This window comes from Eptatretus burgeri, chromosome 8 (genome assembly GCF_056783735.1).
Source record: "Eptatretus burgeri isolate ZD-2024b chromosome 8, Ebu_testis_v1, whole genome shotgun sequence".
Taxonomy (NCBI): domain Eukaryota; kingdom Metazoa; phylum Chordata; class Myxini; order Myxiniformes; family Myxinidae; genus Eptatretus; species Eptatretus burgeri.
Genome location: NC_140968.1, coordinates 41463659 through 41488085, shown reverse-complemented (window position 1 = coordinate 41488085; position 24427 = coordinate 41463659). Strand labels below are relative to the sequence as shown.

Here is a 24427-nt window from a genome sequence, read left to right as displayed (position 1 = left end):
TCACAGCAGACACAAACACAGAGAGAAATATTAAGCATCGCAATGGCTATGGTGGATATGAGAAGAGACAAGGAGAGGAATTGACAAAATGTGAAGTAAACAGGTGAGCTTTGAAGAAAATTCCCAAAGACTTCAAGAGGCGAAGACACATGTGGTCGGCATTTTGTCAAACATATGGGCTGAATCTATTGTAATTGTTTCTTGAACACCTCCAATTATTCCTATGATGTGGGGTCGACCGGGGAAAGATTTTTGTCCAAGTCTTTCATGATCCGGGTGGTCAAGCCTGATGTTCGAATGAAGGTTACAGGAATTTGTAATTTTTTCAGGGTTCCGGGGATAACTTGATGACTCTTGGTGAAATACATCGTAGGATCTATAATGTCCAGTCATCCACCAATGACCGGTGCTGACAGACAGCTCCTCTGGCTTAACGTCCTTCCGACGGATGGCGCACACATTAATGTCTCGTCCTGCATACTAAACCCCAGAGTGACAGTTTATTGCTGGGTCAAGATACGAACCAAGCTTGACAGCTCAAAGGCAGGAACGTTTACCTCTAAGCTATCCTCCCAAACATATGGGCAGAATAAAAGTAAATCATAGACACATGAGAACAGCACCGACCACTTTGCCACTGTATCTTTTCCAATCTACTTACGTCATGAGAACAGCACAGCACTCCATCGATAATCAGTTTCCAACAAGAAATCAAATCAGATCAGAGGAGGATTGCAGACAAGAGTTAAACACAACCACAAGCACAAGTGGAAGACAAATCAAACACTTGTCTAACTACCACCAACTGCACAATCAATCTAAACAGCAATGTATATTTGACTGCAGAGATACAATCCTGATCTCTTGAAACATTTAATCAAATATACTGTCACAACAATTTCATGAAGACTGATAATTTGTGTAGGACATTTCTACATGATGACAAACATCACATTATGTACAGTTGACAAAAGCAACACATGCCAGTACTTAACAAGTTGAACACCAGTTATCAGCAAAATCAAAGTAAATACGAAAGGGGAAAACTATAGAAACATGTTTTGTGACAAACGATACACTTAATTAGTGTTCCAAATAAAATAAAGCAATCGCCTTTTTGTTTCTATAAATGTCAAGATCAGAAGTGGCTTCTGTAATGAGCTGGAAAAATAAACAATGCAAGAGATGTGGAAAAATGTGACAAACAGATTTACAGCTGACAAACTGGAATGAAGAAGATTTAATGTTGCATAGTCCAATGAAAAGATGAGCAATAACTGGAATTTTTCTTTACACCTCTAAAACTTCTTTAAAGTGTGTAATAGATGAAAGCGACAATGTTACTGGACTCAGTGGTATTATGATTTGAGTTTCTGCTTTGAGTCTGGTAGATGGTGGTTCAATTCTGATCATGGCGAGTCATACCTTGAAAAATGAAAGACTTGTAAAATTATATGACCTGCTTCCTTGCTTGATGCGTAGCATTTAGATTTTAAAAGATGGAGCTTGGATAAATCCTGTGGATTGGCCTCCCATGCGAAGCCAGATTTTTCTGTGTATGATGTGGTTATTCATTTATGAGCCAATCAACATCATCGGCATCAGTGCAACATACTCTACACGGGGTGTCGGTGCTGTCAAAGCATTTTCTTGGCAAGGCTGGTTGTTTTGCCGTTGCCTTTCCTGGAGTCAGTCGGGGAAATAATTTATAATTTGTTCCCGGTACCGGCGATAACTCGACGACTCTTCCTCCAGCTTCATGTCCTTATGATGGATGGCACATACTGCTGCATCGTCCTGCGTGCAAGACACCAGGATGACAGTTTATAGCTGGGTCAAGATTGAAGCGCAGGATAGACTGCTCAAAGAAGAGCGTGCATACCTCTAAGCTATCCTGCCAACCGAGTTATCATTGTAAGTTATTGTAAAATGGTTTTATTAGCTAGGGTTTACAATCCTCAATGGGTTGCCACTCCGATGCAGGATACTCGACTGAGAATGTGGGAATTTGTAATTTCTTCAGTGTGTAGGTAATAGCTTGCCTACTCTTATCATTACACAAAATACATATAATTAGCAAGGAAATAAATTTTCGCTTACCAATTATTTTTACTTCTCGGTTGAAAAATTTTTGCCTTTCTGGTGTTATCGTGAGTATCTCGTTTATGTAACTTTTCTGAATGCCCTTCATGCACTCAAAATCTCTACGTCGGAACTTCAATATCCCCGTCTTAGGCTTAGCCCATGTAAAAATTGAAACCATAATGTTATTGAATGTGTGTTCATGAATTTTAGAGCTTAACGAACGACAGATGGACTGAAAAAGAAAAGAAAGAAAAAAAAAATCAAATATTTGAACATGATTTAAACACCTCGCTGCTTATGGAGTTGCACTGGGCACTGTAACAAATGTATATTCGAAAACAAAATACACTCGAATACATTGACTGTGTTATGAATAAAGCAGCTTTTAAACAAGAAAACAAGTTCCACTCGTAAAAGAAAACACTAGCAAGTTACCTGTGCCATACGGGATTCTAAACGGGGTAGGGATGGAGTTGGCAAAACTGCAAATGGCAGCTTCTGTCAACGAACCAGATAGCTGGAAGCAACAATTCACATTTATTGCCACATCTGATGAAATGCAAATGCTCTAATGACAGTGAGGTGCTCCATTTGAAACTGTTTGTTCGATATATGTAGCTTTTTGATGCCAAGGGTCCGTAATATAAACTTGTATTGGTGTCAAAGCAAGTGACCAATTGCAAATTTATAGTGGGAAACTGACAAAAACTCCTGTTTAATGAAACCTTGATCCTGTATTTGTGATTGAAAGTTGCCATTTCATTTCATTATGTCCAAAATAATGATCTACTTCAGCTCAGTTAAAATAAAGAAATATAAAATGAAAGAATTAGTGTACTTACGATTTCAAACCTACTCTAACTTTTTGACTCAAAAGTTTTCCAGGGCCATCTATGTATTATGCAAACACGTGGGAAGGTGGAGGTTCTTATACATTTTTGCATGCGTTCTCGTTACAGACATGATTGGCCCTTTATGGCATTTTTGTGACCCAAAATGCTTCACCTGCCTTCGACCAGCATGACATTGAAGGGGGATCCAGGAGGTTACTAAGTTACACTTGTCAAATGTGTCCACAAGCTGAGGATGGTTGCTACCTGGGTCTGGAGAGGAATGCTTAGCCTGGACCGGTTTAACCTCTTTGATGAAGTAAACAGGTCTTGTGAATGAGAGTCCAAATATCACAGTTATTGAAGTAATTGATGAAAGACTTCATTAACTTATATCTACCGCTCATGTAGCATCCATTAACGGAAATACAAGGCCTGAGTCATAACCACTGCATAACTTGGTGAAAGTGTAAACCGCAATGGCCATGGTGTGGGAAGAGTATAAAATAAACTTATCCTACGTTGCATCATGTATATACAAAAGGTTATATAAAAGCAAAAGTATACCAGAATGAAGTTAACTTCTAAATAGATTAATGTCACAAAAAGTTAAGTCCCAAATTACCAAAAGAAAAGGAAAATGTCTCGGCCTGGTGCTCAGTCAGTCATCTCCTTCATCACTTTTTTCCTCATGGGGCAGAATAATCAATAGGTCCACGCTCACTGGCCAACAAAGATCATGTGTGCTCACCTTGAGCGCGTGAATGGTAAACAACCCAGCGTGTGTGTGTGTGTGTGTGTGTGTGTGTGTGTGTGTGCGTGTGTGTGTGTGTGTGTGTGCGTGTGTGTGTGCGCGCGCGCGCGCCCTGTGGTTGAATTTAAAAAATAAAGAATGCTAGTTAACCTCCGTCATCGAAGATCTGAGGTTACTGTTTTCACCCATTTCTGTTTGTTTGTTTGTTTGTGAACAGTATTACGGAAAAACTCCTCGACGGATTTCGACGAAACTGTGTGGGGGGGTTAGGTATGGTCCAAGGATCATGCCATTAGATTTTGGACTTTGTCGTGCCCCCCCCCCAAAAATAATTGTTAGAGAAAAAAAATTATTTTTTTTTTGCATTTCTACGTTTTAAGTGATTTCCACCCCCCCCAAAAAAAAGTTAGAGAAAAAAATATTGTTTTTTGCATTTCTACATGTTTTAAGTGATTTCCAACCCCCCCAAAAAAAAAAATTGTAAGAGAAAAAAACATTTTTGCAACTTTTTTTTCAACAAAATTTCGATTTCTTTTTTTTGCATTTCTACATGTTTTAAGTGATTTCCAATTCCCCCCCCCCCCCAAAAAAAAATGTTGGAGAAAAGAACGATAACTCTGTCAGCACTGTTGACATCATATTTAATGAATAAGATATAAGGTTCACTTGAGTGACCCAGCAGTATTGGCGGCGGAGGTTTTGCACTCTCCCGAGTGCTTCCCCTCTAGTTCTGATTGTTTCAGATTTGCAACACATACCCAAGATGTGAAAGGAAAAACATTTCTGAAAAACTATTTACAAGGAAATACTATATCAAGTTTCCCCCAAGAGCGATGATCGATAATGAGAGCATAGGCCGAGATGAGCAGTGTAATGAAAAATTAATAACTTCCTAGTATAGCAGTGATTCCTTGCATGGTGCTCAGAATTTAACAGGAAAGAGCATGGACAAACAATGCTGGAAAAGAAATGGCAAACCATCCAGTTTAACCCAGGCCAAGAAACTGCTTTGGCAGCACCACAAAAGTATGGTCCATCAAAATCAAAAAGTATAGCAGTAGTGTCTTAATCTTCATCCAAACCTTGCAGAAACCTTTTGGACCAATGAATGTGCCTGGCTGAAGGTGCTCTCCTCACTTCAGGTACAGAAATCAGTGGTGAAGAAGTTGGTATAGAAGTGGATCAGGTCGAAGTCGGCATTTCTGGTTGTAGATCGGGAGGAAAAGATTGATATCTCTCTACATCAGAAGAAGCAATCTTGAGTCTCTCCATGCTTAGAGTATCGGGCTTCCCATTGATGTCAAGGACAAAATACATGTCCTTTCTGATAATCACTTGATAAGGTCCCTGGTAAGGTGGTTGAAGTGGTTCTGAAAGCGTCCTCACTTCGGAAAGCATGTGTACATGAAAAAGGTCCTTGTGAACCTGTGTAGCACAGTGTTGAATCCTCATCGGAGTTGGGTTCAACTCATTCATTTTCTTCCTAAGCCTGTCAACACACCTGCTGGGGTCTCCTGTAGCTTGGTTTGTGGTTGGTGACACAAACTCTCCTTGGATGAATGGTGGTCCCAAACACTATCTCAGCAGCACTGCAAGCCACATTCATCTTCAATGTAGTGCATATGCCTAATATTACTTAGGCCACGGCTTCTATCCAGTGTTCAGGCTCAGCTTGGGCTTTGAGTGAGCTCTTCACCTGTCAATGGAAACGCTCGACGATGAACTTGGCAGCAGGATGGTAATCCATCGTTCTAGTGCATTTAATCCAGAGTATGTCTGTGAAAGCCTTGAAGAGTGCACACTCAAACTGTCATCCTTCATCAGTGGTGATTGTGTTTGAGGTGCCAAACATAACCATCCACCTAGAAACAAAATGCTTTGGCGACTGTTTCTGCTGAGACGTCTGGCATGGGAATGGCTTACAGGCACCAAGTGTAATGGTCAACACATGTGATCCAATAAGTAATGTCATCTGAAGGATGGACTGGGCCAACTATGCCAATGTGAACATAATTGAATTGTGAATCAGGTGTAGCAATCGTACCTAATGGTGTTATGATGTGGCAGTGTATCTTTGCTTGATGACAATGAATTCAAGATCTGAACCATTTCCTGACATCTCTATTCACATGAGGCCAAACAAAATGCTGAGTCATAAAACATTGTGTGGCCTTGATGCCAGTGTGGGATAAATTGTGTAGCGTATCAAACACAGCATGATAAAACTTAATGGGGACATCAGGGTGAGAATTTCTGGATTTCTGGTGGACATGTCACAAGTAATGCTGTAATTTGAAGTAGGAAGTGGTACTTTGAAGAGGTTGAGAAAAGTATCTATCAGTTGTCGCCTTTCCTCATCTCCTCTCTGTACTAGTGTGATGGTGGCCAAAATTGATGGCAGTTGAGATATTCAGAGCAACAATATCTCGTCATGGTAGGACATCAGCTCCTGAATTGTGTTTCCCACTGATGTCACAAATGTGGTTAACTGGGAGATGTTGTTCAAGTGTCTGACTTCTCATGGAGAGTACCTGTCAGGTCTGGCTTGGTGGGTTTGAGTCATTGATCTGTGGTCTGTATACTTGCAAAATGATCTCCCTTCAAGTGAATATCTGAAATGACGGATGGTGAGATGGATGGCGAGTAATTCACGGCCAAAGGTGCTGTATCTTGTTTCTGTTGGCTGTATCCATTTGGAAAATAATATAATGGGTTTCCACTGACCATCCGCATGTTGATTTAAAGTATTCCTCCAACGGCAACATCCAACGCATCAACCATTAGGCAGAGAGGTGCATCTGGCTTGGGATGTGATAGAAGAATAGTTTGCATTGATGCTGACTTCACTTGAAGAAAAACTTTTGAGGCTGCATCAGTCAATTCTATTGCCTTGTTTTCAGACTTGCAGGCTAGTAAGTCAGTCACTGGTTGAACAACATTGGCACAGCCAGGAATACACTGCCGGTAGAAATTTACCAGCCGCAGAAATATGCGAAGCTTGCAAATTCAATTGAGTGCAGAAAGTTTGCTGACTTGTCAAGTTGTGGTCGGATATGGTCGGCGTTCACGATGTGAACCAAGAATGTCAGTGAGCGTACTCCAAGCTCAAACTTAGCTGGATTAATTACCACACCATACTTGAAGAGACGAAAAAACAGCAACCTTATGTGGAGTTCATGGCCAACTCGAGTTGTGCTGGCAATAAGGTCATCAATATAAGCGAAGATGAAAGGTGGTCCACGAGTTAGTTCATCGATGAAGTGTTAAAAAGTGTGTGCGGCATTGCATTGCCCAAAGGGCAAGTGCACAACTCAAAAGGTATGCACCAATGGTTATAGCTGTTGTATGTATGTCTGCCGGCAACACAGCAATGTGGTGGGATGGCTCTGATGAGGTCAAACTTGGAGAAAAACTGTTATCCTTCCAGATTATTTGCAACGTCAACAGATGTGGAATGTGAGTAGTTGTCAGGCACAGTACCTCTGTTCAATGCTCTGTAGTCTGCACATGGCCTCCAATTTCCAGACATCTTCCTAGGCATTATGCATAAGGGCAATTCGGCCAAAACCAGTTTCTGCTAGAGGGTTGTTGAATCCATAGTTCGAGCATTTGGTCAAACTCAGCCTTAGCTATATTGTAAGAGTCTGGGGCTAGACGACGCGAGCGAGCCGATGTGGGTGGTGTACTGCCAGTGTCAAGATGTGGTGCTTGACAGGTTGTTTCACCATGCCGATGCGGGTGGTGCACTACCCGTGTCAAGATGTGGTGCTTGACAGTGTTTCACAACAGCACTGTTGTAGACAGGGTGCATGATGCCTGGATATTGGCAGAGAAGGGTGTCATCACACATATTACCATCTGGCTTTGCAAACGTAAGCCTGATGAAGGGTGAGTCTGAGTAGATCCCTTTAAAAGCAAGGTTATTAGTGAAGTGAATAAGCTTTTGGTGTTTGACATCCACCAGCAAGTCAAACTGCCTCAGAAAATCAACTCCAATAATGGGAGTGGGTACATCAGCAAAATCAAAGACATGTCTGCTCCAAACCAATATCTCCCTTCACGTGAATGTCTGAAATGATGACTGGTGAGATGGATGGCTCGTGAAAGGTGTCATTGATCACTCACCAAATAAAGGAAAAGAAGACTTGTTGACAGCTGAAGTTTGAATTGTGATGAAGGGTGGTGACACTCAACTCTGGAAGAAGGAAAAATACTGACTTTAGTGCCTGCACAAACCAAAAGTTTGATACGATTGAGTTTGTCTGTGATTATAACATATGACTGTTATGGCCAACAGATGCATTTGTCACCCATAGTCACTGGCTTTCAAGTTTTCCTGCTTCGCAAAAGGTTGGTGGTGAAAGAGTATGGCTAAATGTCCTTAGGTGCATCTGAACCAAAATGCCAACGATAACAGTATTCACCTCCGAAATGGTGTCAGGTCCTCAGGTGATAGTCGCGAGATTACCTCTGCCATTGTGAATCACCTTGGATCTTATTTCTGCCTTGTTCTTCCTTCAGATGAGAGGCAAGAGCATGCATACACCCGAGCTGTCAACTGGTCTACCTGCTGCTGCTGCAGGCATTGAATGCCTGTCTTGGATGAAACCGGAGGAGGAGGGGGGGGTGGGGGTGATCTCGAAGGCATTCTCGGCCTTGTCAGCAAGTTGCTTGATATTGACCTAATTGCCTGTAGATGCTAGGATGAGCTGGGCACTGCTCTGCAGATGTTGGAGGAAAAGTTGTTTGAGAATTTTCTTCTACAAGGTGTTGTCCACGAAGAGCTGCCTTATCCTGCAAAGTAACAGTGATGGTTTCAGGTTGCCCAGTTCCTCAGAGGTCAAGAGTTGGTGTAGGCACTTTTGTTCAGACATAGAGGTTCGGTCCATCAGTTCTGCCTTCAACACATCATAGGGATTGGTATTGGGTGGTTTGATGAAAGTGGACATAGCAACATGCTTCTCCGGCACATGCTCCCATGCCTGACCTGACCTGGTTCGATGAGCAAATCACAAACCTCTTGGGAATATTCTGGTTGAAGTGAGGCCACAATGTATGTGAAACATGGCTCTTGGGTGGTAATTCCGCTCATGAGGAATTAAGCCTCGACATCTGCAAAACAAATAGTTTGATCATTCGGCCAAAATGGAGAGATGTCCTTCGGTGCGTCTCACGGCCGACACCGGTCTAGAGGAGGCTCACGGCCAACACCAGTCTAGATGAGGCTCATGGCCGACACTGGTCTAAATGAGGCTCACGGCCGACGCCGGTCTAGGTGAGGTTCACTGCCGACACTGGTCTAGATGAGGCTCACGGCCAACACCGGTCTATATGAGACTCATGGCTGACACCGGTCTAAATTAGGCTCACGGCTGACACCGGTCTAAATGAGGCTCACGGCTGACACCGGTCTAAATGAGGCTCACGGCTGACACCGGTCTTGATGAGGTTCACGGCTAACACCAGTATAGATGAGGCTCATGGCTGACACTGGTCTAGATGAGGCTCATGGCCAACACCGGTCTAAATGAGGCTCACGGCCAACACCGGTCTAGATGAGGCTCACGGCTGACACTGGTCGAGATGAGGCTCATGGCCAACACCGGTATAGATGAGGCTCATGGCTAACACCGGTTTAAATGAGGCTCACGGACAATACCGGTCAAGATGAGGTTCACGGCTAACACCAGTATAGATGAGGCTCACGGCCAACACCGGTATAGATGAGGGTCATGGCCGAAACCGGTCGAGATAAGGCTCACGGCCAACACCGGTATAGATGAGGCTCACGGCCAACACCGGTATAGATGAGGCTCATGGCCAACACCGGTATAGATGAGGCTCATGGCTAACACCGGTTTAAATGAGGCTCACGGACAATACCGGTCAAGATGAGGTTCACGGCTAACACCAGTATAGATGAGGCTCACGGCCAACACCGGTATAGATGAGGGTCATGGCCGAAACCGGTCGAGATAAGGCTCACGGCCAACACCGGTATAGATGAGGCTCACGGCCAACACCGGTATAGATGAGGCTCATGGCCGAAACCGGTCAAGATGAGGCTCATGGCAGACACTGGTCTCGATGAGGCTCATGGCCAACACCGGTCGAGATGAGACTGAAAGATACAAAGAAGTAGAATCCTTGTACTTCCTAAAACATCACGTCAGTGTCACCAATGAAGGGGAATCCAATAGGTTATCAACTTACACTTACTAAACGCGTCTGTAAGTTGAGGATGTTGCTACTTGAGCCTGTAGAGCTTGGTTTTTCAAACCCGGGGGCGCGACCCCAAGTGGGGTCGCCGAGCAAATTTTGTGGGGTCACGGGCGTCCGCTTGCAGCGAAAAAAATTTGTCTATTTTCGATCGGTGTTCGCTTTTACGGGATGTAATATAAATGGTTCGTTCAAAGTATGGGAACCGGCGCAACATAACGCTTGGAATGAGATCCAGCCGATGCAGGGGCTCGCTGAAGGGCGGTTCATTTTGGTGGAACATTAGTGTTTTTATCCACGGCCTCTCAGACTCAGACTCTGACTCTATCATTAACGTCTATTCACGTCTCCACGTACGACTCGAGACCTTATTTGTGATGGCAGCACCGGCCACCAGCAAATCTCGAGAACGTTCTTACCAGGATACATTTCTGGACCTTGGATTTTACTACATGGTGGATAAAAGTGGGGCACAGAGGCCTCAGTGTGTGATTTGTTTCGAAGTGCTTTCTACGGAGTCTATGAAACAAAACCAGTTGCAGAGCATTTGACTACAAAACATGCGCCTTATCAGGATAAGGAGAGAGCGTTATTTGAGAGGAAACTTCTTGCACTCAAGAATATGCGTCTTGACAGAGAGGGTCCATGCCATCAGACCAATTCTCGGGCATTAGAGGCCTCGTATCGAGTGTCGCTCCATCCATGTTGCCAAGACTAAAAAGCCTCACTCCATTGCGGAAGAACTCGTGCTGCCATGTGCAAAGGACATGGTATCTCTGATGGTTGGGGAGGAAGCGGAGAAGAAACTGGCAGTTATACCCCTCTCTGACAACACCATCCAATGCAGAATTGAAGAGTCTGGACGTAACGGCTCAGGTCGTACAGAAGATCAAGGAATCGCCGTGGCACGCCATACAGTTGGACGAGTCCACTGATAACGCATCATACGCGCAACTCATTGTCAGGGTCCGCTTCATCAAGGCTGATAACTTTGTCGATGAGCCTCTGCTCATCAAACCATTGGAGGCCACCACCAAAGGCGAGGACATTTTTGGGAAAGTAGAGCAGTTTTATCGTGACCATGATCTGGACTTCGGAAAGTTGCTTGGTTCTACAACAGACGGCGCGCCAGCAATGTTAGGAGTGCGTTCTGGATTCAAGGCTAAATTGCTTGAGGTGGCTCCTCAGACCTCCATGGTACACTGCATGATTCACCAAGAAGCGCTCGCCTCTCATGCTTTGCCAGAAAACTTGCAGAGCGTGCTCTCAGAAGTCGTAAAAATGGTGAATCACATCAAATAGAGCGCCCTCAACACTAGGTTATTCAGGCTATTCTGCCAGGAGATGGACGCCGACCATAAGAATTTACTATTGTCCACTCAACTCAGATGGTTATCTCGAGGAAACCTTCTTCTGCGCGTTTACGAGCTCAAAGATGAACTGAAGGGGTTCCTACGCACACAAGGGAAAACGGCATGGGTAGCGTTGCTTGATTCGGACTCTTGGCTGTCAGAACTGTGCTGTCTCGTTGACATCTTTGAACGTCTCAATGTCCTCAACCACTCCCTCCAAGGCAAAGACGCCAACCGCATGATTTTTCACGACAAAATGAGCAGATTTCTGGCGACTCTAAAATTACTGGCAGACAAAGCAGCTGTTAAGCACTTCAGCCTTTTCCCCCATCTGGTGGAGCATCCAACAACCTGCCAGGACGATGATACTGAGCTCGGCAGTCTTTCTGGGGAGATAGCACATCACCTTAGGTCGCTCATTGAACAGTTTGAGCACTATTTCCCTGAGCTGGATGTGCAGTCCTTTTCTGTGGTTTGGGACCCTTTCACGGCTCCACTGGACTCGATTGCTGATGAAGATGATACAGCACAGGAAGAGCTTGTACAGCTCCAGCAGGATTCAGGAGCGCAGGCTCTTGCGTGGACGAATTCGTTGTCGACATTCTGGTGCAAAATGCTGCCGTCGTACCCGACCCTGTCACGGCGCGCCATTAAGGTTCTCATGCCATATCCTTCATCATACTTTTGTGAGCAGTCATTCTCCACCATGGTGGTGATTAAAACAAAGTACAGAAATCGCCTAGAAATGGAGCATGATATGATCCTGGCATTGTCATCTACTTCTCCACAAATAGAGAAGTTGGTTTCTGAAAAACAGGCTCATCCTTCTCACTGATATATCTAAATGTCATTCGGACTAAACTTCTGAAACATTCAACTGTACTATTTGGATACTGTCGGCTTTTCTCCGTTTACTCATCTATGAAAACATGACGATAGTGAATAAAGTAAACAGTAAATGTTCTTGTGTCATATGAAATCTTATCTTACATTTTATGAATTGGGTTTTGAATCTTTTGGGTCGCGCGATGTAGAGAGGTTCTGAAATTGGGTCGCCACTAATAAAAGTTTGAAAACCACTGCTGTAGAGGATGGCTTGCACCGAGCTGGTAAAACTTCTTTCATGAAGTGAATGAGTCTTGTGATTGAGAGTCCAAACGTCACAATAATTGATGTAATCGACAAAGACTTCAATAATTTGTATGCGTTGGTATTACAAAGACTTCATCGTAATTGCTTTATAACTTTGTGAAAGTATAAATCGCAATGGTGTAGGAAGTGCATAAAATAAACCTATCTTTGTTTAAGGTGATAGAATTACGTGAGACGATACCAAAAGAAAGTTCACTTCCAAATGGATAAATATCACGAAAGTTGAGACCCGGATCATCAAAAGAGGGACGAGGGGGCGGTGAAGAAAGTGGCCAGGCCTGGTACTTACTCATCTCCTTCATCACTTTTTCCACAAGTTCATGGCTCCATAGTCATTTGTCAACAACAACCATGTGTGCTCATCCTGTGCAAGTGAATTGTAAACAACCCGACCATCCGTGGTTGTATATTCTCAAAAAAGAATGCTTGTTATGATCGTTTCACATTTGCAAGATGTGCCCAAGATGTAAAAGGAAATACATTTCCAAAAAAAACAACAACGATTTACAAGGAAACGCGACGTTGAGGTAGTTGTGATAAATGTTCAAATCAAATGTTAATGTGCTAGGAGGTATTCACGTGTCGGAATCGAACGTTAACTGGTGTAAAATCAAAGTGTGTTTGGCCCATTCTCTACAAGGCCAAAGATTACACGGTAATGGCATTAACTATTCCATCAAGCACAGATGAGAAGCATTGCTAGATGTTGCACTGGCTGATCAAATAGAGGAAGCAAGCAGCTTTGAACGACCAACAGTCTTTGCAATGGTTGCACCAAGTTTGATCTATCGAGTGGTGAATCTTCACCACTCCACAATATTCCTGACCACTTGGCAGAGATGGAGTTGCTTTCATTTCAAGATGCACTTCAACCAAACTATTTTCAAGTATCTTTGCAACATGTTTTTGAGAGTAAATTATTCTAAAGTTGCAGGATATGAAAAACTCTGCAAAAATTCAAAAGCTCTTTAAAATTGACTTTCTAGATGATGACGTCACCGGTGTTCAGTCTCTGTCTCTCGATGTGTCTCTGTCATGTGCAGCACAAGGCTGCAAGGTTGCATCAGTGGAGAAACGCTTGCTTTTTCCTCATTATTGGCAATGATGGCACTGATAGTTTAATGATTACAACCATGTATGGGGGTCATCCCCCATCCATATTCACCGTTGCCTCATGTCATTCCCCATCCATTACCCTGATCTCTTTTACCGCAAATAACCCCATTCTCAAACACTCAATTTTTCTAGATTATTGTGATTTCCGCCCCCTCCCTCCCTCACCCCTTTTCATCTGTCAGCTGTCCGTTTTTGGGGTTTTTCCTTTTCTGTTTCATCCCCCATTTTCCCCTTTCCTCTTCTTGCTGTGTTTCATTCAGCTTGTTCACCCCCATGTGTCCTTCTCCCCCTCCCCTTGATCTCGCTCTCACTTCTACTCTGCTGTTGGTGTTCCCCTCTTTCCATTTTGTTCCCTTCCATTCTGCTCTCGCTCTTCCATGAGCCTCGATCATGCATAAAAAAATGAATACATATGTTGATATTTTTTATTTGCTGTGGTGACAACTGGGGATTGCCTCAACTCACTCTGGGGGGTATTGGCATTCTCCACTTGCCAAGTCTGGATTGGTGGCAGGATTATGCAATTTGTTCAAGCTTTAGGGTGCCGGCGATAACTCGCCCACTTTTCACGAAAGACACAGTGGGATTTTTTTTTAATGTTCACCAACGATTACAACTGACAGACAGGTCCATCCTTCTGAGGGATGGCAAACACATTGGTGCATCTCCCAGCATGTCTAACACTATGGTGACAGTTGAGTTGAGATTAGAATGCAGGCTAAACAGCTCAAAGGGGAGTGTACATACCTGCAAGCTATCCTGCCAGTCTGCATGTCATATAGATGTGCACAATAGGTTCGGGATTACATCCAAATGGTATAACGTTAAATACAATACCATTTTAAAGGGGAAAAAAAAAGAGATCATACTCCTGAACATTCTCAAATTCAAAGGGACTGATGCGCACCCAGATGTTTCTTTGTCATTGGCTTCCTACAGTGAAGTGCATACCTGAAAGCAAACATTTACTTGTCATCCACCTGTATAAAATTACTTTTTACAAAAAACTCATAAAGGAAATGTTTTTTTTTTAAAAATGGTATGCTTTCTTTTATGGAATAAGTTCAAAATGTCTTCCCAGGAAGTTAATAAATAGCCTCAAGTTACCAATCTGCAACCTCATATGCAGACCCCACAGCATATTGCAAATGATAACAAGGAGCTGATACTCTCGGTCCCCCACCTTTTGGGCGGTATGAGGAATAGATGTGTGTGTAATATCAAAGCTAAATCTTAAATGGTTTTTGAAATATCGCGCACACAAACCAAGTTACCGAGATGGTTGCCATGGCAACATAATTCAGCCAATCATAGCCGTGATCTAATTAGGTTTGGATAATGTCCACAGGAATAAGATATCTGCAATATGAAAGCTAAATGTTCAACAGTTTTTGAAATATCGCGTACGTAATAGCACATGGATGGATGATAGGTCGGGCGGACGGAACTCGTTTTAATGCCCCGACTCTCTGACCTTGTTGGATGGGGCAGGGGACAACAAGGTGCAGGCAGTCAAGATTGTAATGATGTCACGATTGTCAGGGGTGAACTGAAGACAAGAGCGACGATGGGTATTTTTGACGAATTCATTTTTATCATCTTGTATATTATTTCCGAGTCTGTGGTTTCGTGTCGCGCTATCTTCGACTTTGTTCTGCGCTGGAGTAACGTGATATTCGGCTTACATTATCTCAAAGACCATATGAGGTGCATGGTACAAAAAAAGTAAATAAAATGGTTCTGAAACAGTGAAATCGTATTCCACTTACTGCATTAAAGTAAAATTACTACTGATACTCTGCATCAGTTCCTTTCTCAAACACACCCACCCCAACATGTCGCGCAGAGAGCAGGTTATGCTAGTAAACATGAAAGAGGACCAGGAAAGAGGGTCATACACAAATGGCAAGTGCCCAAGCAATACATACCGAGTGCTGTACGTGGTATTCCAGGAGTCAGGACAACGTTTATATTTTTATTTTTAAGTTTTTTCCATTAATTTAATAGTTGTATAAACGCACGACAACAGAAGACCCATAGCCTTTGCAAATGAACCAATTGCCATCAGGGTCAAGTGACATGTGCTACACTCAGTCAACATCCTTCCAGCCCATAATAGTGCTATTTGTTAGCGATCACGAATGTCAGTTTCCTAAGTCTCCGGCTGAATTGCACTCGTGAAGACTTTTCTTCAGACGAATGCTTTTCAAACCCAAACATGTGACCTGCAATGTGGCCAAAAACAGACGCTTGATGGAACATTTCCAGGAAGTCCTGGGTAGGGAAATTAATTATGGACATGAACTTCGGATGCAACTCCATGAGCTGGCAGATGCTGCAGATGATTAATAGCACCATATTCTTGAACAACTATTCAGAAAACACGTCCCCACCCTGAGACAAGGCCATTTTGACCATATTGACGTCAATGGTGTGTTAACATGACATTGAAGGAGCCACATACCTTCAGTATTCAAACCTTTATGATAATGTGATGTGACATAATAGCATACTATTGTGCTATTTACTCAATTACACAATGCTCTAAACACGAATTGAAATAAACCATGTGTGTGTAACTGAAACCAAGAATGTTGTTTGGATTATACTTAACTTTCTGTGCACGGGACAATGTTTAGTCATCTTATAATCCTCCCTCAACGTTTATTAAACACTATCTCGACTCGAGAGCGTTGTATCTCGATCCGATGATCTGGTGCAGGCATTTATTGAATCAATGATAATAATCGATGTTCACATTAACATCGATTATTATCATTGCTTTAGGAAATGCCTGCACCAGATCAGAAATGCGTCAGTTTACACTTCGGTGGAATGATTAAGGCACATCAATAATTCGATTCTGGATCATTGAAGTGTAAACGAATTGCCCGACTGGATATTCTGCATTCTTTATTCTCTATTTCATCTGACTAACCAAATTTTCCAGCATTCGTAACTCCACAACCCAATAATAACCTCCTCCTTTCCTTTCTAATCTCCTTCCCTGATTTTCTCATGGGTACAATACTGCAGACACATTCATCCTGAAAAGTTTTTTTTCTGATATGTGAGTGCAAGCTTTTCATTTTGGAATTACAACACCGTGCATCCAATGATCTTATGAAGCTTAGAATAGTGTAATCCATACAATTTTATATTTTAAAATGTTGACTATCAAAAGGAGTCGGCCACCAACCATCTGCCAGGACTCTGGAGAAATAAAGTTACAATTCTTATCCACACTAAGCTCGGTGGTGTAATGGTTAGAGAGTCTGCTCTGAGTCTGGGAGGTCGACGGTTTGAACCCAGGCTGAATCATATTTCTTCTTCTCCTTCTTCTTCATTCCCTTTATAAGTGGTGAGGTTTAACAGTAGCAACCTTGTCCACAATACTCATCCACTTCCCCGTGTCTTCAACCACACCCACCATTTTAATATCCCTTCTAACACAATCTTCCCATCTTAACCACAGCCAACCTCATTTCCCACTATCTTTCTCCCTCAACCAATCCGTTCTCTTTGCCATTCTCTCTTCCTCTACCCACACGAAGTGTCGAGCCCACTTCAGCCAGCTTTCTACCAATCTCCCTGTCAAGCTCATCTGCACACCAATCTCCTCCCTCAGTTCATCCATCCATCCTATGCATGCTCTTTACTTCCACAATCCTCCTCCACCCAGTTGTTCTCACAGACCTGCAGCCTATATTGTTGATTCTCTGTCAGTACCACCGTTTTGAGACCATAAATGTAGACCAGCGTCACACAACACACCAAGCCTTCCCCTTTCAAAACACTTTAAATGGTGTATGCTGCTTCCTTGCTTGATGCTCAGCATCAAAAAGGATAGAGTACAGACAAACAATGCTGGGAAGGCAATGGCAAACCACCCAGTATAACCCTTTCTGAGAAACTGCTTCGGCAGCACCAACGCTCTGAAAGGGTACAGTACATCAAAATCGAAATGTTATCTTCAGAGGCAATGCTTCAGTCGTATAGGAGCACCTCAGTAATGATACAACCAACAGAGTGAATTTGTATCTCGGTCAAAGATGCATTTGATGGAATAAAACTGAATATAATATCCACCAAATGCAACACCATGAAAGCATGTTGCATTTGGTAGATGCACATGCTCCAGTGGGTTCAATCATCAGTTCACTTGATTATTGAACCCAAGACTAGAGAATTATGTGGTGAGCACACGACCACACTCACCTGCTTTCACCACCAAGGATCTCCAAGAGTCTTTCAGAAGAAGAACTTCCTGTGACCTCTTTGACCCAATTACACCTGTGAGTGTCTATGTTCCTTACACGATTGTGAATCCATCAGCTTGACAGCTTCATTTTCTTAGAGCCTTGCAGGACGTCCCTTAATTGACCAGGAAATGCTAAGGAATGTGCAGCGTGATAGCAGCACATTGAAGATGTGCATCGGTCAATGCTAAAAGTTCCACACGGTCACCACTGGAGCATGCAACCTCTCAAAAGATTCATCATGCATTCCGGTTTTTCCCATCGGTGAAGAAGAAGCTATTTTGAAAATGAGTAACCTCCATGACCATTGCAGCTGTGGTCTAAAATATTAATAAGCTAATGCATATCCATGCCAGTTGGAAATCCCTCCAATGAAAGCTGTGTCACCAGCAAGGTGTGCTTGCAGGCACCCAGGGTAAAAGTATTTGGTTTATCCAAACTCAATGTCGGCCAACTCATGACATGAATTAGTTAGGAACACGTGGGGATACAAGACTACCTGAAGGATGCGATCAAACTGAAAGGGGTGCCACATTTGATGAGAGATGGGCCCAAACGAAAGCAGAATATGCATTGACAATAGTATACTGCTTTCAGATTAAGGCTAGGGGATACCTATGCATAATTACAACAGGACAACATAAAATACCACATCACCCACTAAAATGTGATAATCAGAGATGTAAAAATGTGCCATTGTTACAAAAGGTCAAATTGAAAACAATAAAAGTGTAAACGACTACAATTTCCAATCAATAACCCATGTACGGCCCAATTGCACGAAAGCTGGAAGTAAATTGGAGCTGTAGTTCCACGACGAGTGGGGAAAAGGGCAAGACAGGTATGATTCATTTTAAAGTTCAACGCAGTGTTTGGAAACAAGCCAATGTAAATGATGGTTTTGCAGAATTGTACAATTTACTTTGGTGGAACCATCTCAGGTGTAACAGGTAAATAAAGAGTAGGCTTAGGGGAGATTTGGGATTCTTTCTATACCAGTGCATGGCCGTACGTGCAAACAAACAAACAAAAAACACTTTCAAACCGCGTGCCAGAAACAACAACCACACAGGCCGTTCCTTCGCTCTCGTAAACGACACACACACACACACACACACACACACACACACACACACACACACACACACACACACGGACGGACGGACGAACATACACACACATATACACACACACACACACACACACGGACGGACGGACGGACACACACACACACACACACACACAAACACACACACACGGACGGACACACACACACTTACACACACACGGACGGACACACACATTGCTGGAATTATAGATAGACGACACACACACACACACACACACACACACACACACACGGACGGACACACACACACACACTTACACACACACGGACGGACACACACACACACTTACACACACACGGACGGACACACACACATTGCTGGAATTATAGATAGACGACACACACACACACACACACACACACACACACACACACACACACACACACACACACACACACACACACACACACATTTCTGGAATGATAGATAGATGAAATGAGGTCAATGAGATGACAAATGAAGGGGTTGAATGCAGACTGCAGAGCAATGAGTAAGGAAACCCGTCGTTGTGAATCGTTTTTACCACCAAGTTGAGATGTATTTCGTTGACAAGCATGTTGAGTGGAGCTGAGTTCCTTAACACTTCCAAAGGCCACAACGTTTTGATAATTGGAAACAAAAAAAAGTTGTGCACTTTTTTTGATAAATTATTTGCAGAATTTTTCTTCAATAAATAAATAATAATAAAAATTGTCTCCATGTGCACACCTTTATCTCGTTAGCACCTCTTCATAAACAACATTGCTGAGGAAACGGCGATTCTTCTTTGTTTCCTCATCCAGGGCAAGAATGCAGAGGCTGCTGGATCTGCCAACGTTTTGATAAATTATTAGTTTTAATGGCTAATTATTCAATTAGCGCAGACGTATTTTGCCTTTTCGCAATGTCGTCGCAAGGAAAAAAAAATAAAGAGAAGAGAAGAGAGAAAAAAAAAACGTTCGTGCAAAAAAAAAAAAATTTTACTTCCTGGTTCGGAGCATACCAACTCATTTTAATGTTACCGAAATTTATACACCGTCTAATATGAAAACGATCATAACTTGGGGCATTGTCTTTATCTATAAATGCGCATAAGAAATCGAGATATTATTACAATACACGAAGTCATCACTCTCCGGAAGTCCGTACATTGTAACCCGTAATGGGGAACGCGGCTGAGGTTCCCTTCCCCCATCGGCCACGCCCACGCAACAACGTGTCTTGTCATTGGTTGGTAAATAAATGGCCATAACTTGGGAAGCACTTGTCCGATTAATATCAAACCTTGAAAAGGCACATCCTCAGGTCCCCAGCAATATATCTGGCAAGTTTCACTTATATCGGCCCAGTGGTTGTCGAGAAACAGCGGTCACAGACACAGACACACACACACACACACACACACACACACACACACACACACACACACACACACACACACACACACACACACACACACACACACATACACACACACACACACATTGCTGGAATTATAGATAGATGAAGCCACTTTGTGGTTACAGGGCAGTGGAGGAGTTCAAGGAGAAGGAATGCAAAATAATAAACCATGGTAAGTAAAATAATTCAATAAATTGATTAATTAATTAATAACTCCGGTGCACAAATCTCACAACTTGGTGTCCGCATGGAACAAAGTATGTAGACCTGCACCCATCTGCAGCCACCTACGCACCTTATCCATGCATGAAAAAAAAACATCAAGGATTCAAACATCGAAATACCATCATGAAGCTAATCACACGTGTGTAAGAACGTTTGCTTGGTGTGTAAACAGCGCTCGGTGATGAACGCACCATGATATACATATATACCTGTATCTCCCACAGCTTGGATGAAAAATCTTTCAGCCCTTTTTCCCACTTTATCCGACACAGACTCATTTCGTGAGCAATGGCGGGCAAATAGGAAGGACCAACGAGGCAAACAATCTAATTAAGCTCGGTTAAGCAGATGCTATCGTACAGCCTCAAGGTGGGGAAAAAAAAAAGAAAGAAAGAAAGACTAACACACTCACAATGACGTGAGCCCTTTGTGATGTCACTTGTTTGTAATGGTTGAAATGAAAGCCCTCCTTTTCAAAACCTTTCACATCAGCCCAGCATATTTGGAAAACATTTTCAATCAGAAAAGCCTCTCAAGCTCCTCGCTTTCCCCCACGTAATGGCTCAATTGAAGATCATCATTAAGTGCTTCCAATGAGTTTCCAACAGCACTTTAAGGCCTCTTAGCCCCTTTAATACTGGCGTATAAATAGCTCATACACTGGATTATCAACGTGTTTCGGCTGATCATTACGGGCAGTCGAGGACAAATTTGCTGCTAATTCTCCCACATTTCGGGGTGAAGATCAACCCTTCATATGGAGCGATCACTGTGATATTGCGGAGAGTGTCCTGAATTTTGGAAATTTTTGTCCTTTCACCACGCTCAGGTCGGAATTTACCGGCGATGAGTTCAGGTTCCATCTTCCTTGTGCGTTTGAACATCAAAACTCAAGATGAAGTGTCAAACTGGAAAGGATGTAATACACAGTCAGAGCGGTATCGAAAGATGGGTATTGTAGCGCACGTACTCCTTTGTTCGCAACACTCGAAACCGAGGTGGGAACCCCTCGCCACATCGTGGAGAAGCGCACCTGCCGTACTCATTTATCCAGCATTTGATGAACTTTACAAGCGCGAGTGTTGTGCATCAATTAAAGTGAGTGTTGTAGTACAGTGTACTGTGACAGGTACTCGACAAGGGGAGTAAGGTAAGAGCAACCGTAAATGCCGATGGAAGACACGGTGATGAAGCTAAAACACTGGACTAACGGTGCTCAGACTCCCGAAACGCGCAACTTGAACCCCTTCCACCCCCCTCTCTTCCCCTTCACCTCCCTCCCTCCAATTTCGCTCTGCTTCAAGTCGTGGCTTTCCTTCGCGGGCTCGCACATACCTTTGCGGTGAGGTAGGGCGGGTAGTAGTACGCGGTGTACTGCGGGTACATTGGCAGAAGCTCACAACCGTTGCCCATGAAGGCAGCAGTGGGAAACGTTGGCTGCCTCGGGCTGCTGCGCGTTTCCTGCCCTGCCCGGCCCCTCTCTACCTCCGCCTCCTTACCCGCCCTCCTCCGTGATTCCCCCCCCCCGATCCACCCCCACCCCATCACATCCCAATCCTCGGCCGCTTCCTTCGCAACTCACCACCTTCCACCCCCGAACTGCCACACCTATCCTCACTCAGCTATTGAAGACTTCCAGAGTTCGACCTGGATGCATTTGGTCGAATCAAGATAAGCCATCGCGAGAGGAGACACTACCCCTCTATCCTTTGTCTTGGGTGCCAGCTCAAGATGGGTTCATGTGCCAACTACCCTTCAGTCCAGATTACCAAAGCGAGATCTCCAATAATATCCCTGATCCAGTCTTCACACACTCTCTCTGTCTCTCTCTCATTTTGACAAATCTATTCTAATCGTGAAGAATGTCGCTCAGCTGATGATTCCACTCAATAAATTATATATATATATATATATATATATATATATATATATATATATATATATATATATATATATATATATATATATATATATATATAATTTTTTTAAAGAACCTGCAAATTAAATTCCCTCAATAAATGGACTGAAGTATATAAATAAATGACAATATAATGCCAGATACGGTACTTTAGCTTTGCTGTCTGTTCTTTTGTGGCTCCAAGTGGATGTCAGGATGTGTGAGTATTGAATACAATAGTCAGTCATTCCAGTGATATGCAAGACTTGTTAAATGTATTACTGTACTTCTGTTGGCTCTCTTTTTCTCCTCTCATTCCTTCCTCCACTTGGACTTGCATTCTAACTTGTTTAACAATCAATGGACCCTTACCTTGGTTTCCAAATGATCAATGGACTCAATCAACGATCGATGGATTCTCTTGGCTGGCTTCCTTGGAGTTGCATAGTTTTGTTCAGGATAGCTTGAGGATGTATCACTGAAACAAGATGTTTCTAAGTGAGGATATTGAACTCAATCATTTGTACACAAGCAAGTGGCTCGTGGGTGGAAGATATATTTCACTTGATATAAAAACAGCAAGATGAGTACTCTTTTTTTTTTTACCCATTGATCTCAGGATCATGGAGGACCAGGTTCATAAATCATGTTCAGGACAAAGGCATGAGTCGACGCCAATGTAATTTAACATGAACTCTATGGACAATTACATAACTTGAACCTATCTGGGTTCCCTATGTATATCCTGAACCGCAAAGGGTTCAGACGGGCACCCAATGACAGGCCATCTCATGACATAAAGAAGAACAACAAAACTTTTCCATGTGATTTGTTGAGATAATTTCATCTGGAAATCTGGGCTAAGAGTGAGATCAACAAAATAATATGAGCAGTTGGTTAGAGAGCAAGGAGGTTGGGGGGGGGGGGGATGAGAGTGAGATGGGGAGAGAAAGACATGACAGCAAACATAAAACCTTCAAAATGCAAGGTGAGCACAAACAATGTCAAGGGAACTCAAAATGTGTAATTGCTTCTTGTGTGCAAAAAATAAAGACCAAAAATAAACTGTATGGAAGACATGTCAGTAGTTCAAAGAAAAAGCTTGGCAACAAGACGCAGCTCGGGGTTCTGTTTTTGGTTGTTCGTGTTTCGCATTCATCTTAACAAGCATTGTGCTCTACCCTTGGGGCTGAGAAAGGACGCTGGGTCATTTAACATTCTGACAAGAATGCTGACTGCGTAGAGAGCCGGTGAGGATTCCACGCTTACTGTCTCGCAGAATGGCGTCGGATGCTGGACGAGTGGTGTGTGGGCAATCAAGTGAATTTCCTTGAGTAAACAGCATGTCTCCCGTTGTGGAAAGCCACCCACGTTCACCTCCATCGTGGATAATGCCACGAGAGATGCGACGTTACATATGCAAGTGCGTGGCAGATCATGCAGCAACACCTAATATAAATATATATATATATATATATATATATATATATATATATATATATATATATATATATATATATATATATATATATATATATATATATATATATTATTGGGATTTGATAATACCCAACCGACTGCAGTCGATATTTTATCTATCTATTTATTGATTTCCCCCAACGCAAAAGTGATTATTTTACAGCCAAAGATAAAAAAAATTAAAAAAACACCTTTCAACATGAAAATAGTCGTTTGAGATGTCAAACAATGGTTGGATAAAATAAAAAAAGGAAAATAAAGCAGCCAACCGTGGCATTATGTATGCACCGATGGAGATCAATTTGGTGTTCACCGACTTAATGACCATTCAGTTTCGCCACAGCCGGCCGGCGTGGCCGCAGGATGCCCTGACCATGAAATGCACTCCGATTACAGCTATTTCCGAGATTGCTTCTGGAACGACAGCAGCGATGGAATTCCTACTCTTCAAAACCAAGCGAGCTTACCCAGATAAACGTTTATATGTGCCGAGGATACCACCAACACTTTGGGAATGAGGGAAAAAGGCAGGGGTCTATTTCGAAAATT

At 42.9% G+C, this 24427-nt stretch overlaps 1 protein-coding gene across 7 annotated transcripts in view; it reads right to left on the bottom strand.

The window, feature by feature from the left end:
- Positions 1 to 21972, bottom strand: part of RBMS1 (RNA binding motif single stranded interacting protein 1) — a 424513-nt gene extending 402541 nt beyond the window's left edge. For 5 of the 7 annotated variants that reach the window (XM_085891735.1, XM_085891738.1, XM_085891741.1 and 2 more), the window contains exon 1: positions 21838 to 21972. In XM_085891735.1, the coding sequence (XP_085747861.1) occupies positions 21838 to 21915 (78 nt within the window). In that variant the 5' untranslated portion in view covers positions 21916 to 21972. The remainder of the gene's footprint in view (positions 1 to 21837) is intronic. The other 2 variants (XM_085891740.1, XM_085891737.1) reach the window with 2 other exon arrangements.
- Between the last annotated feature and the right edge of the window lie 2455 nt (positions 21973 to 24427).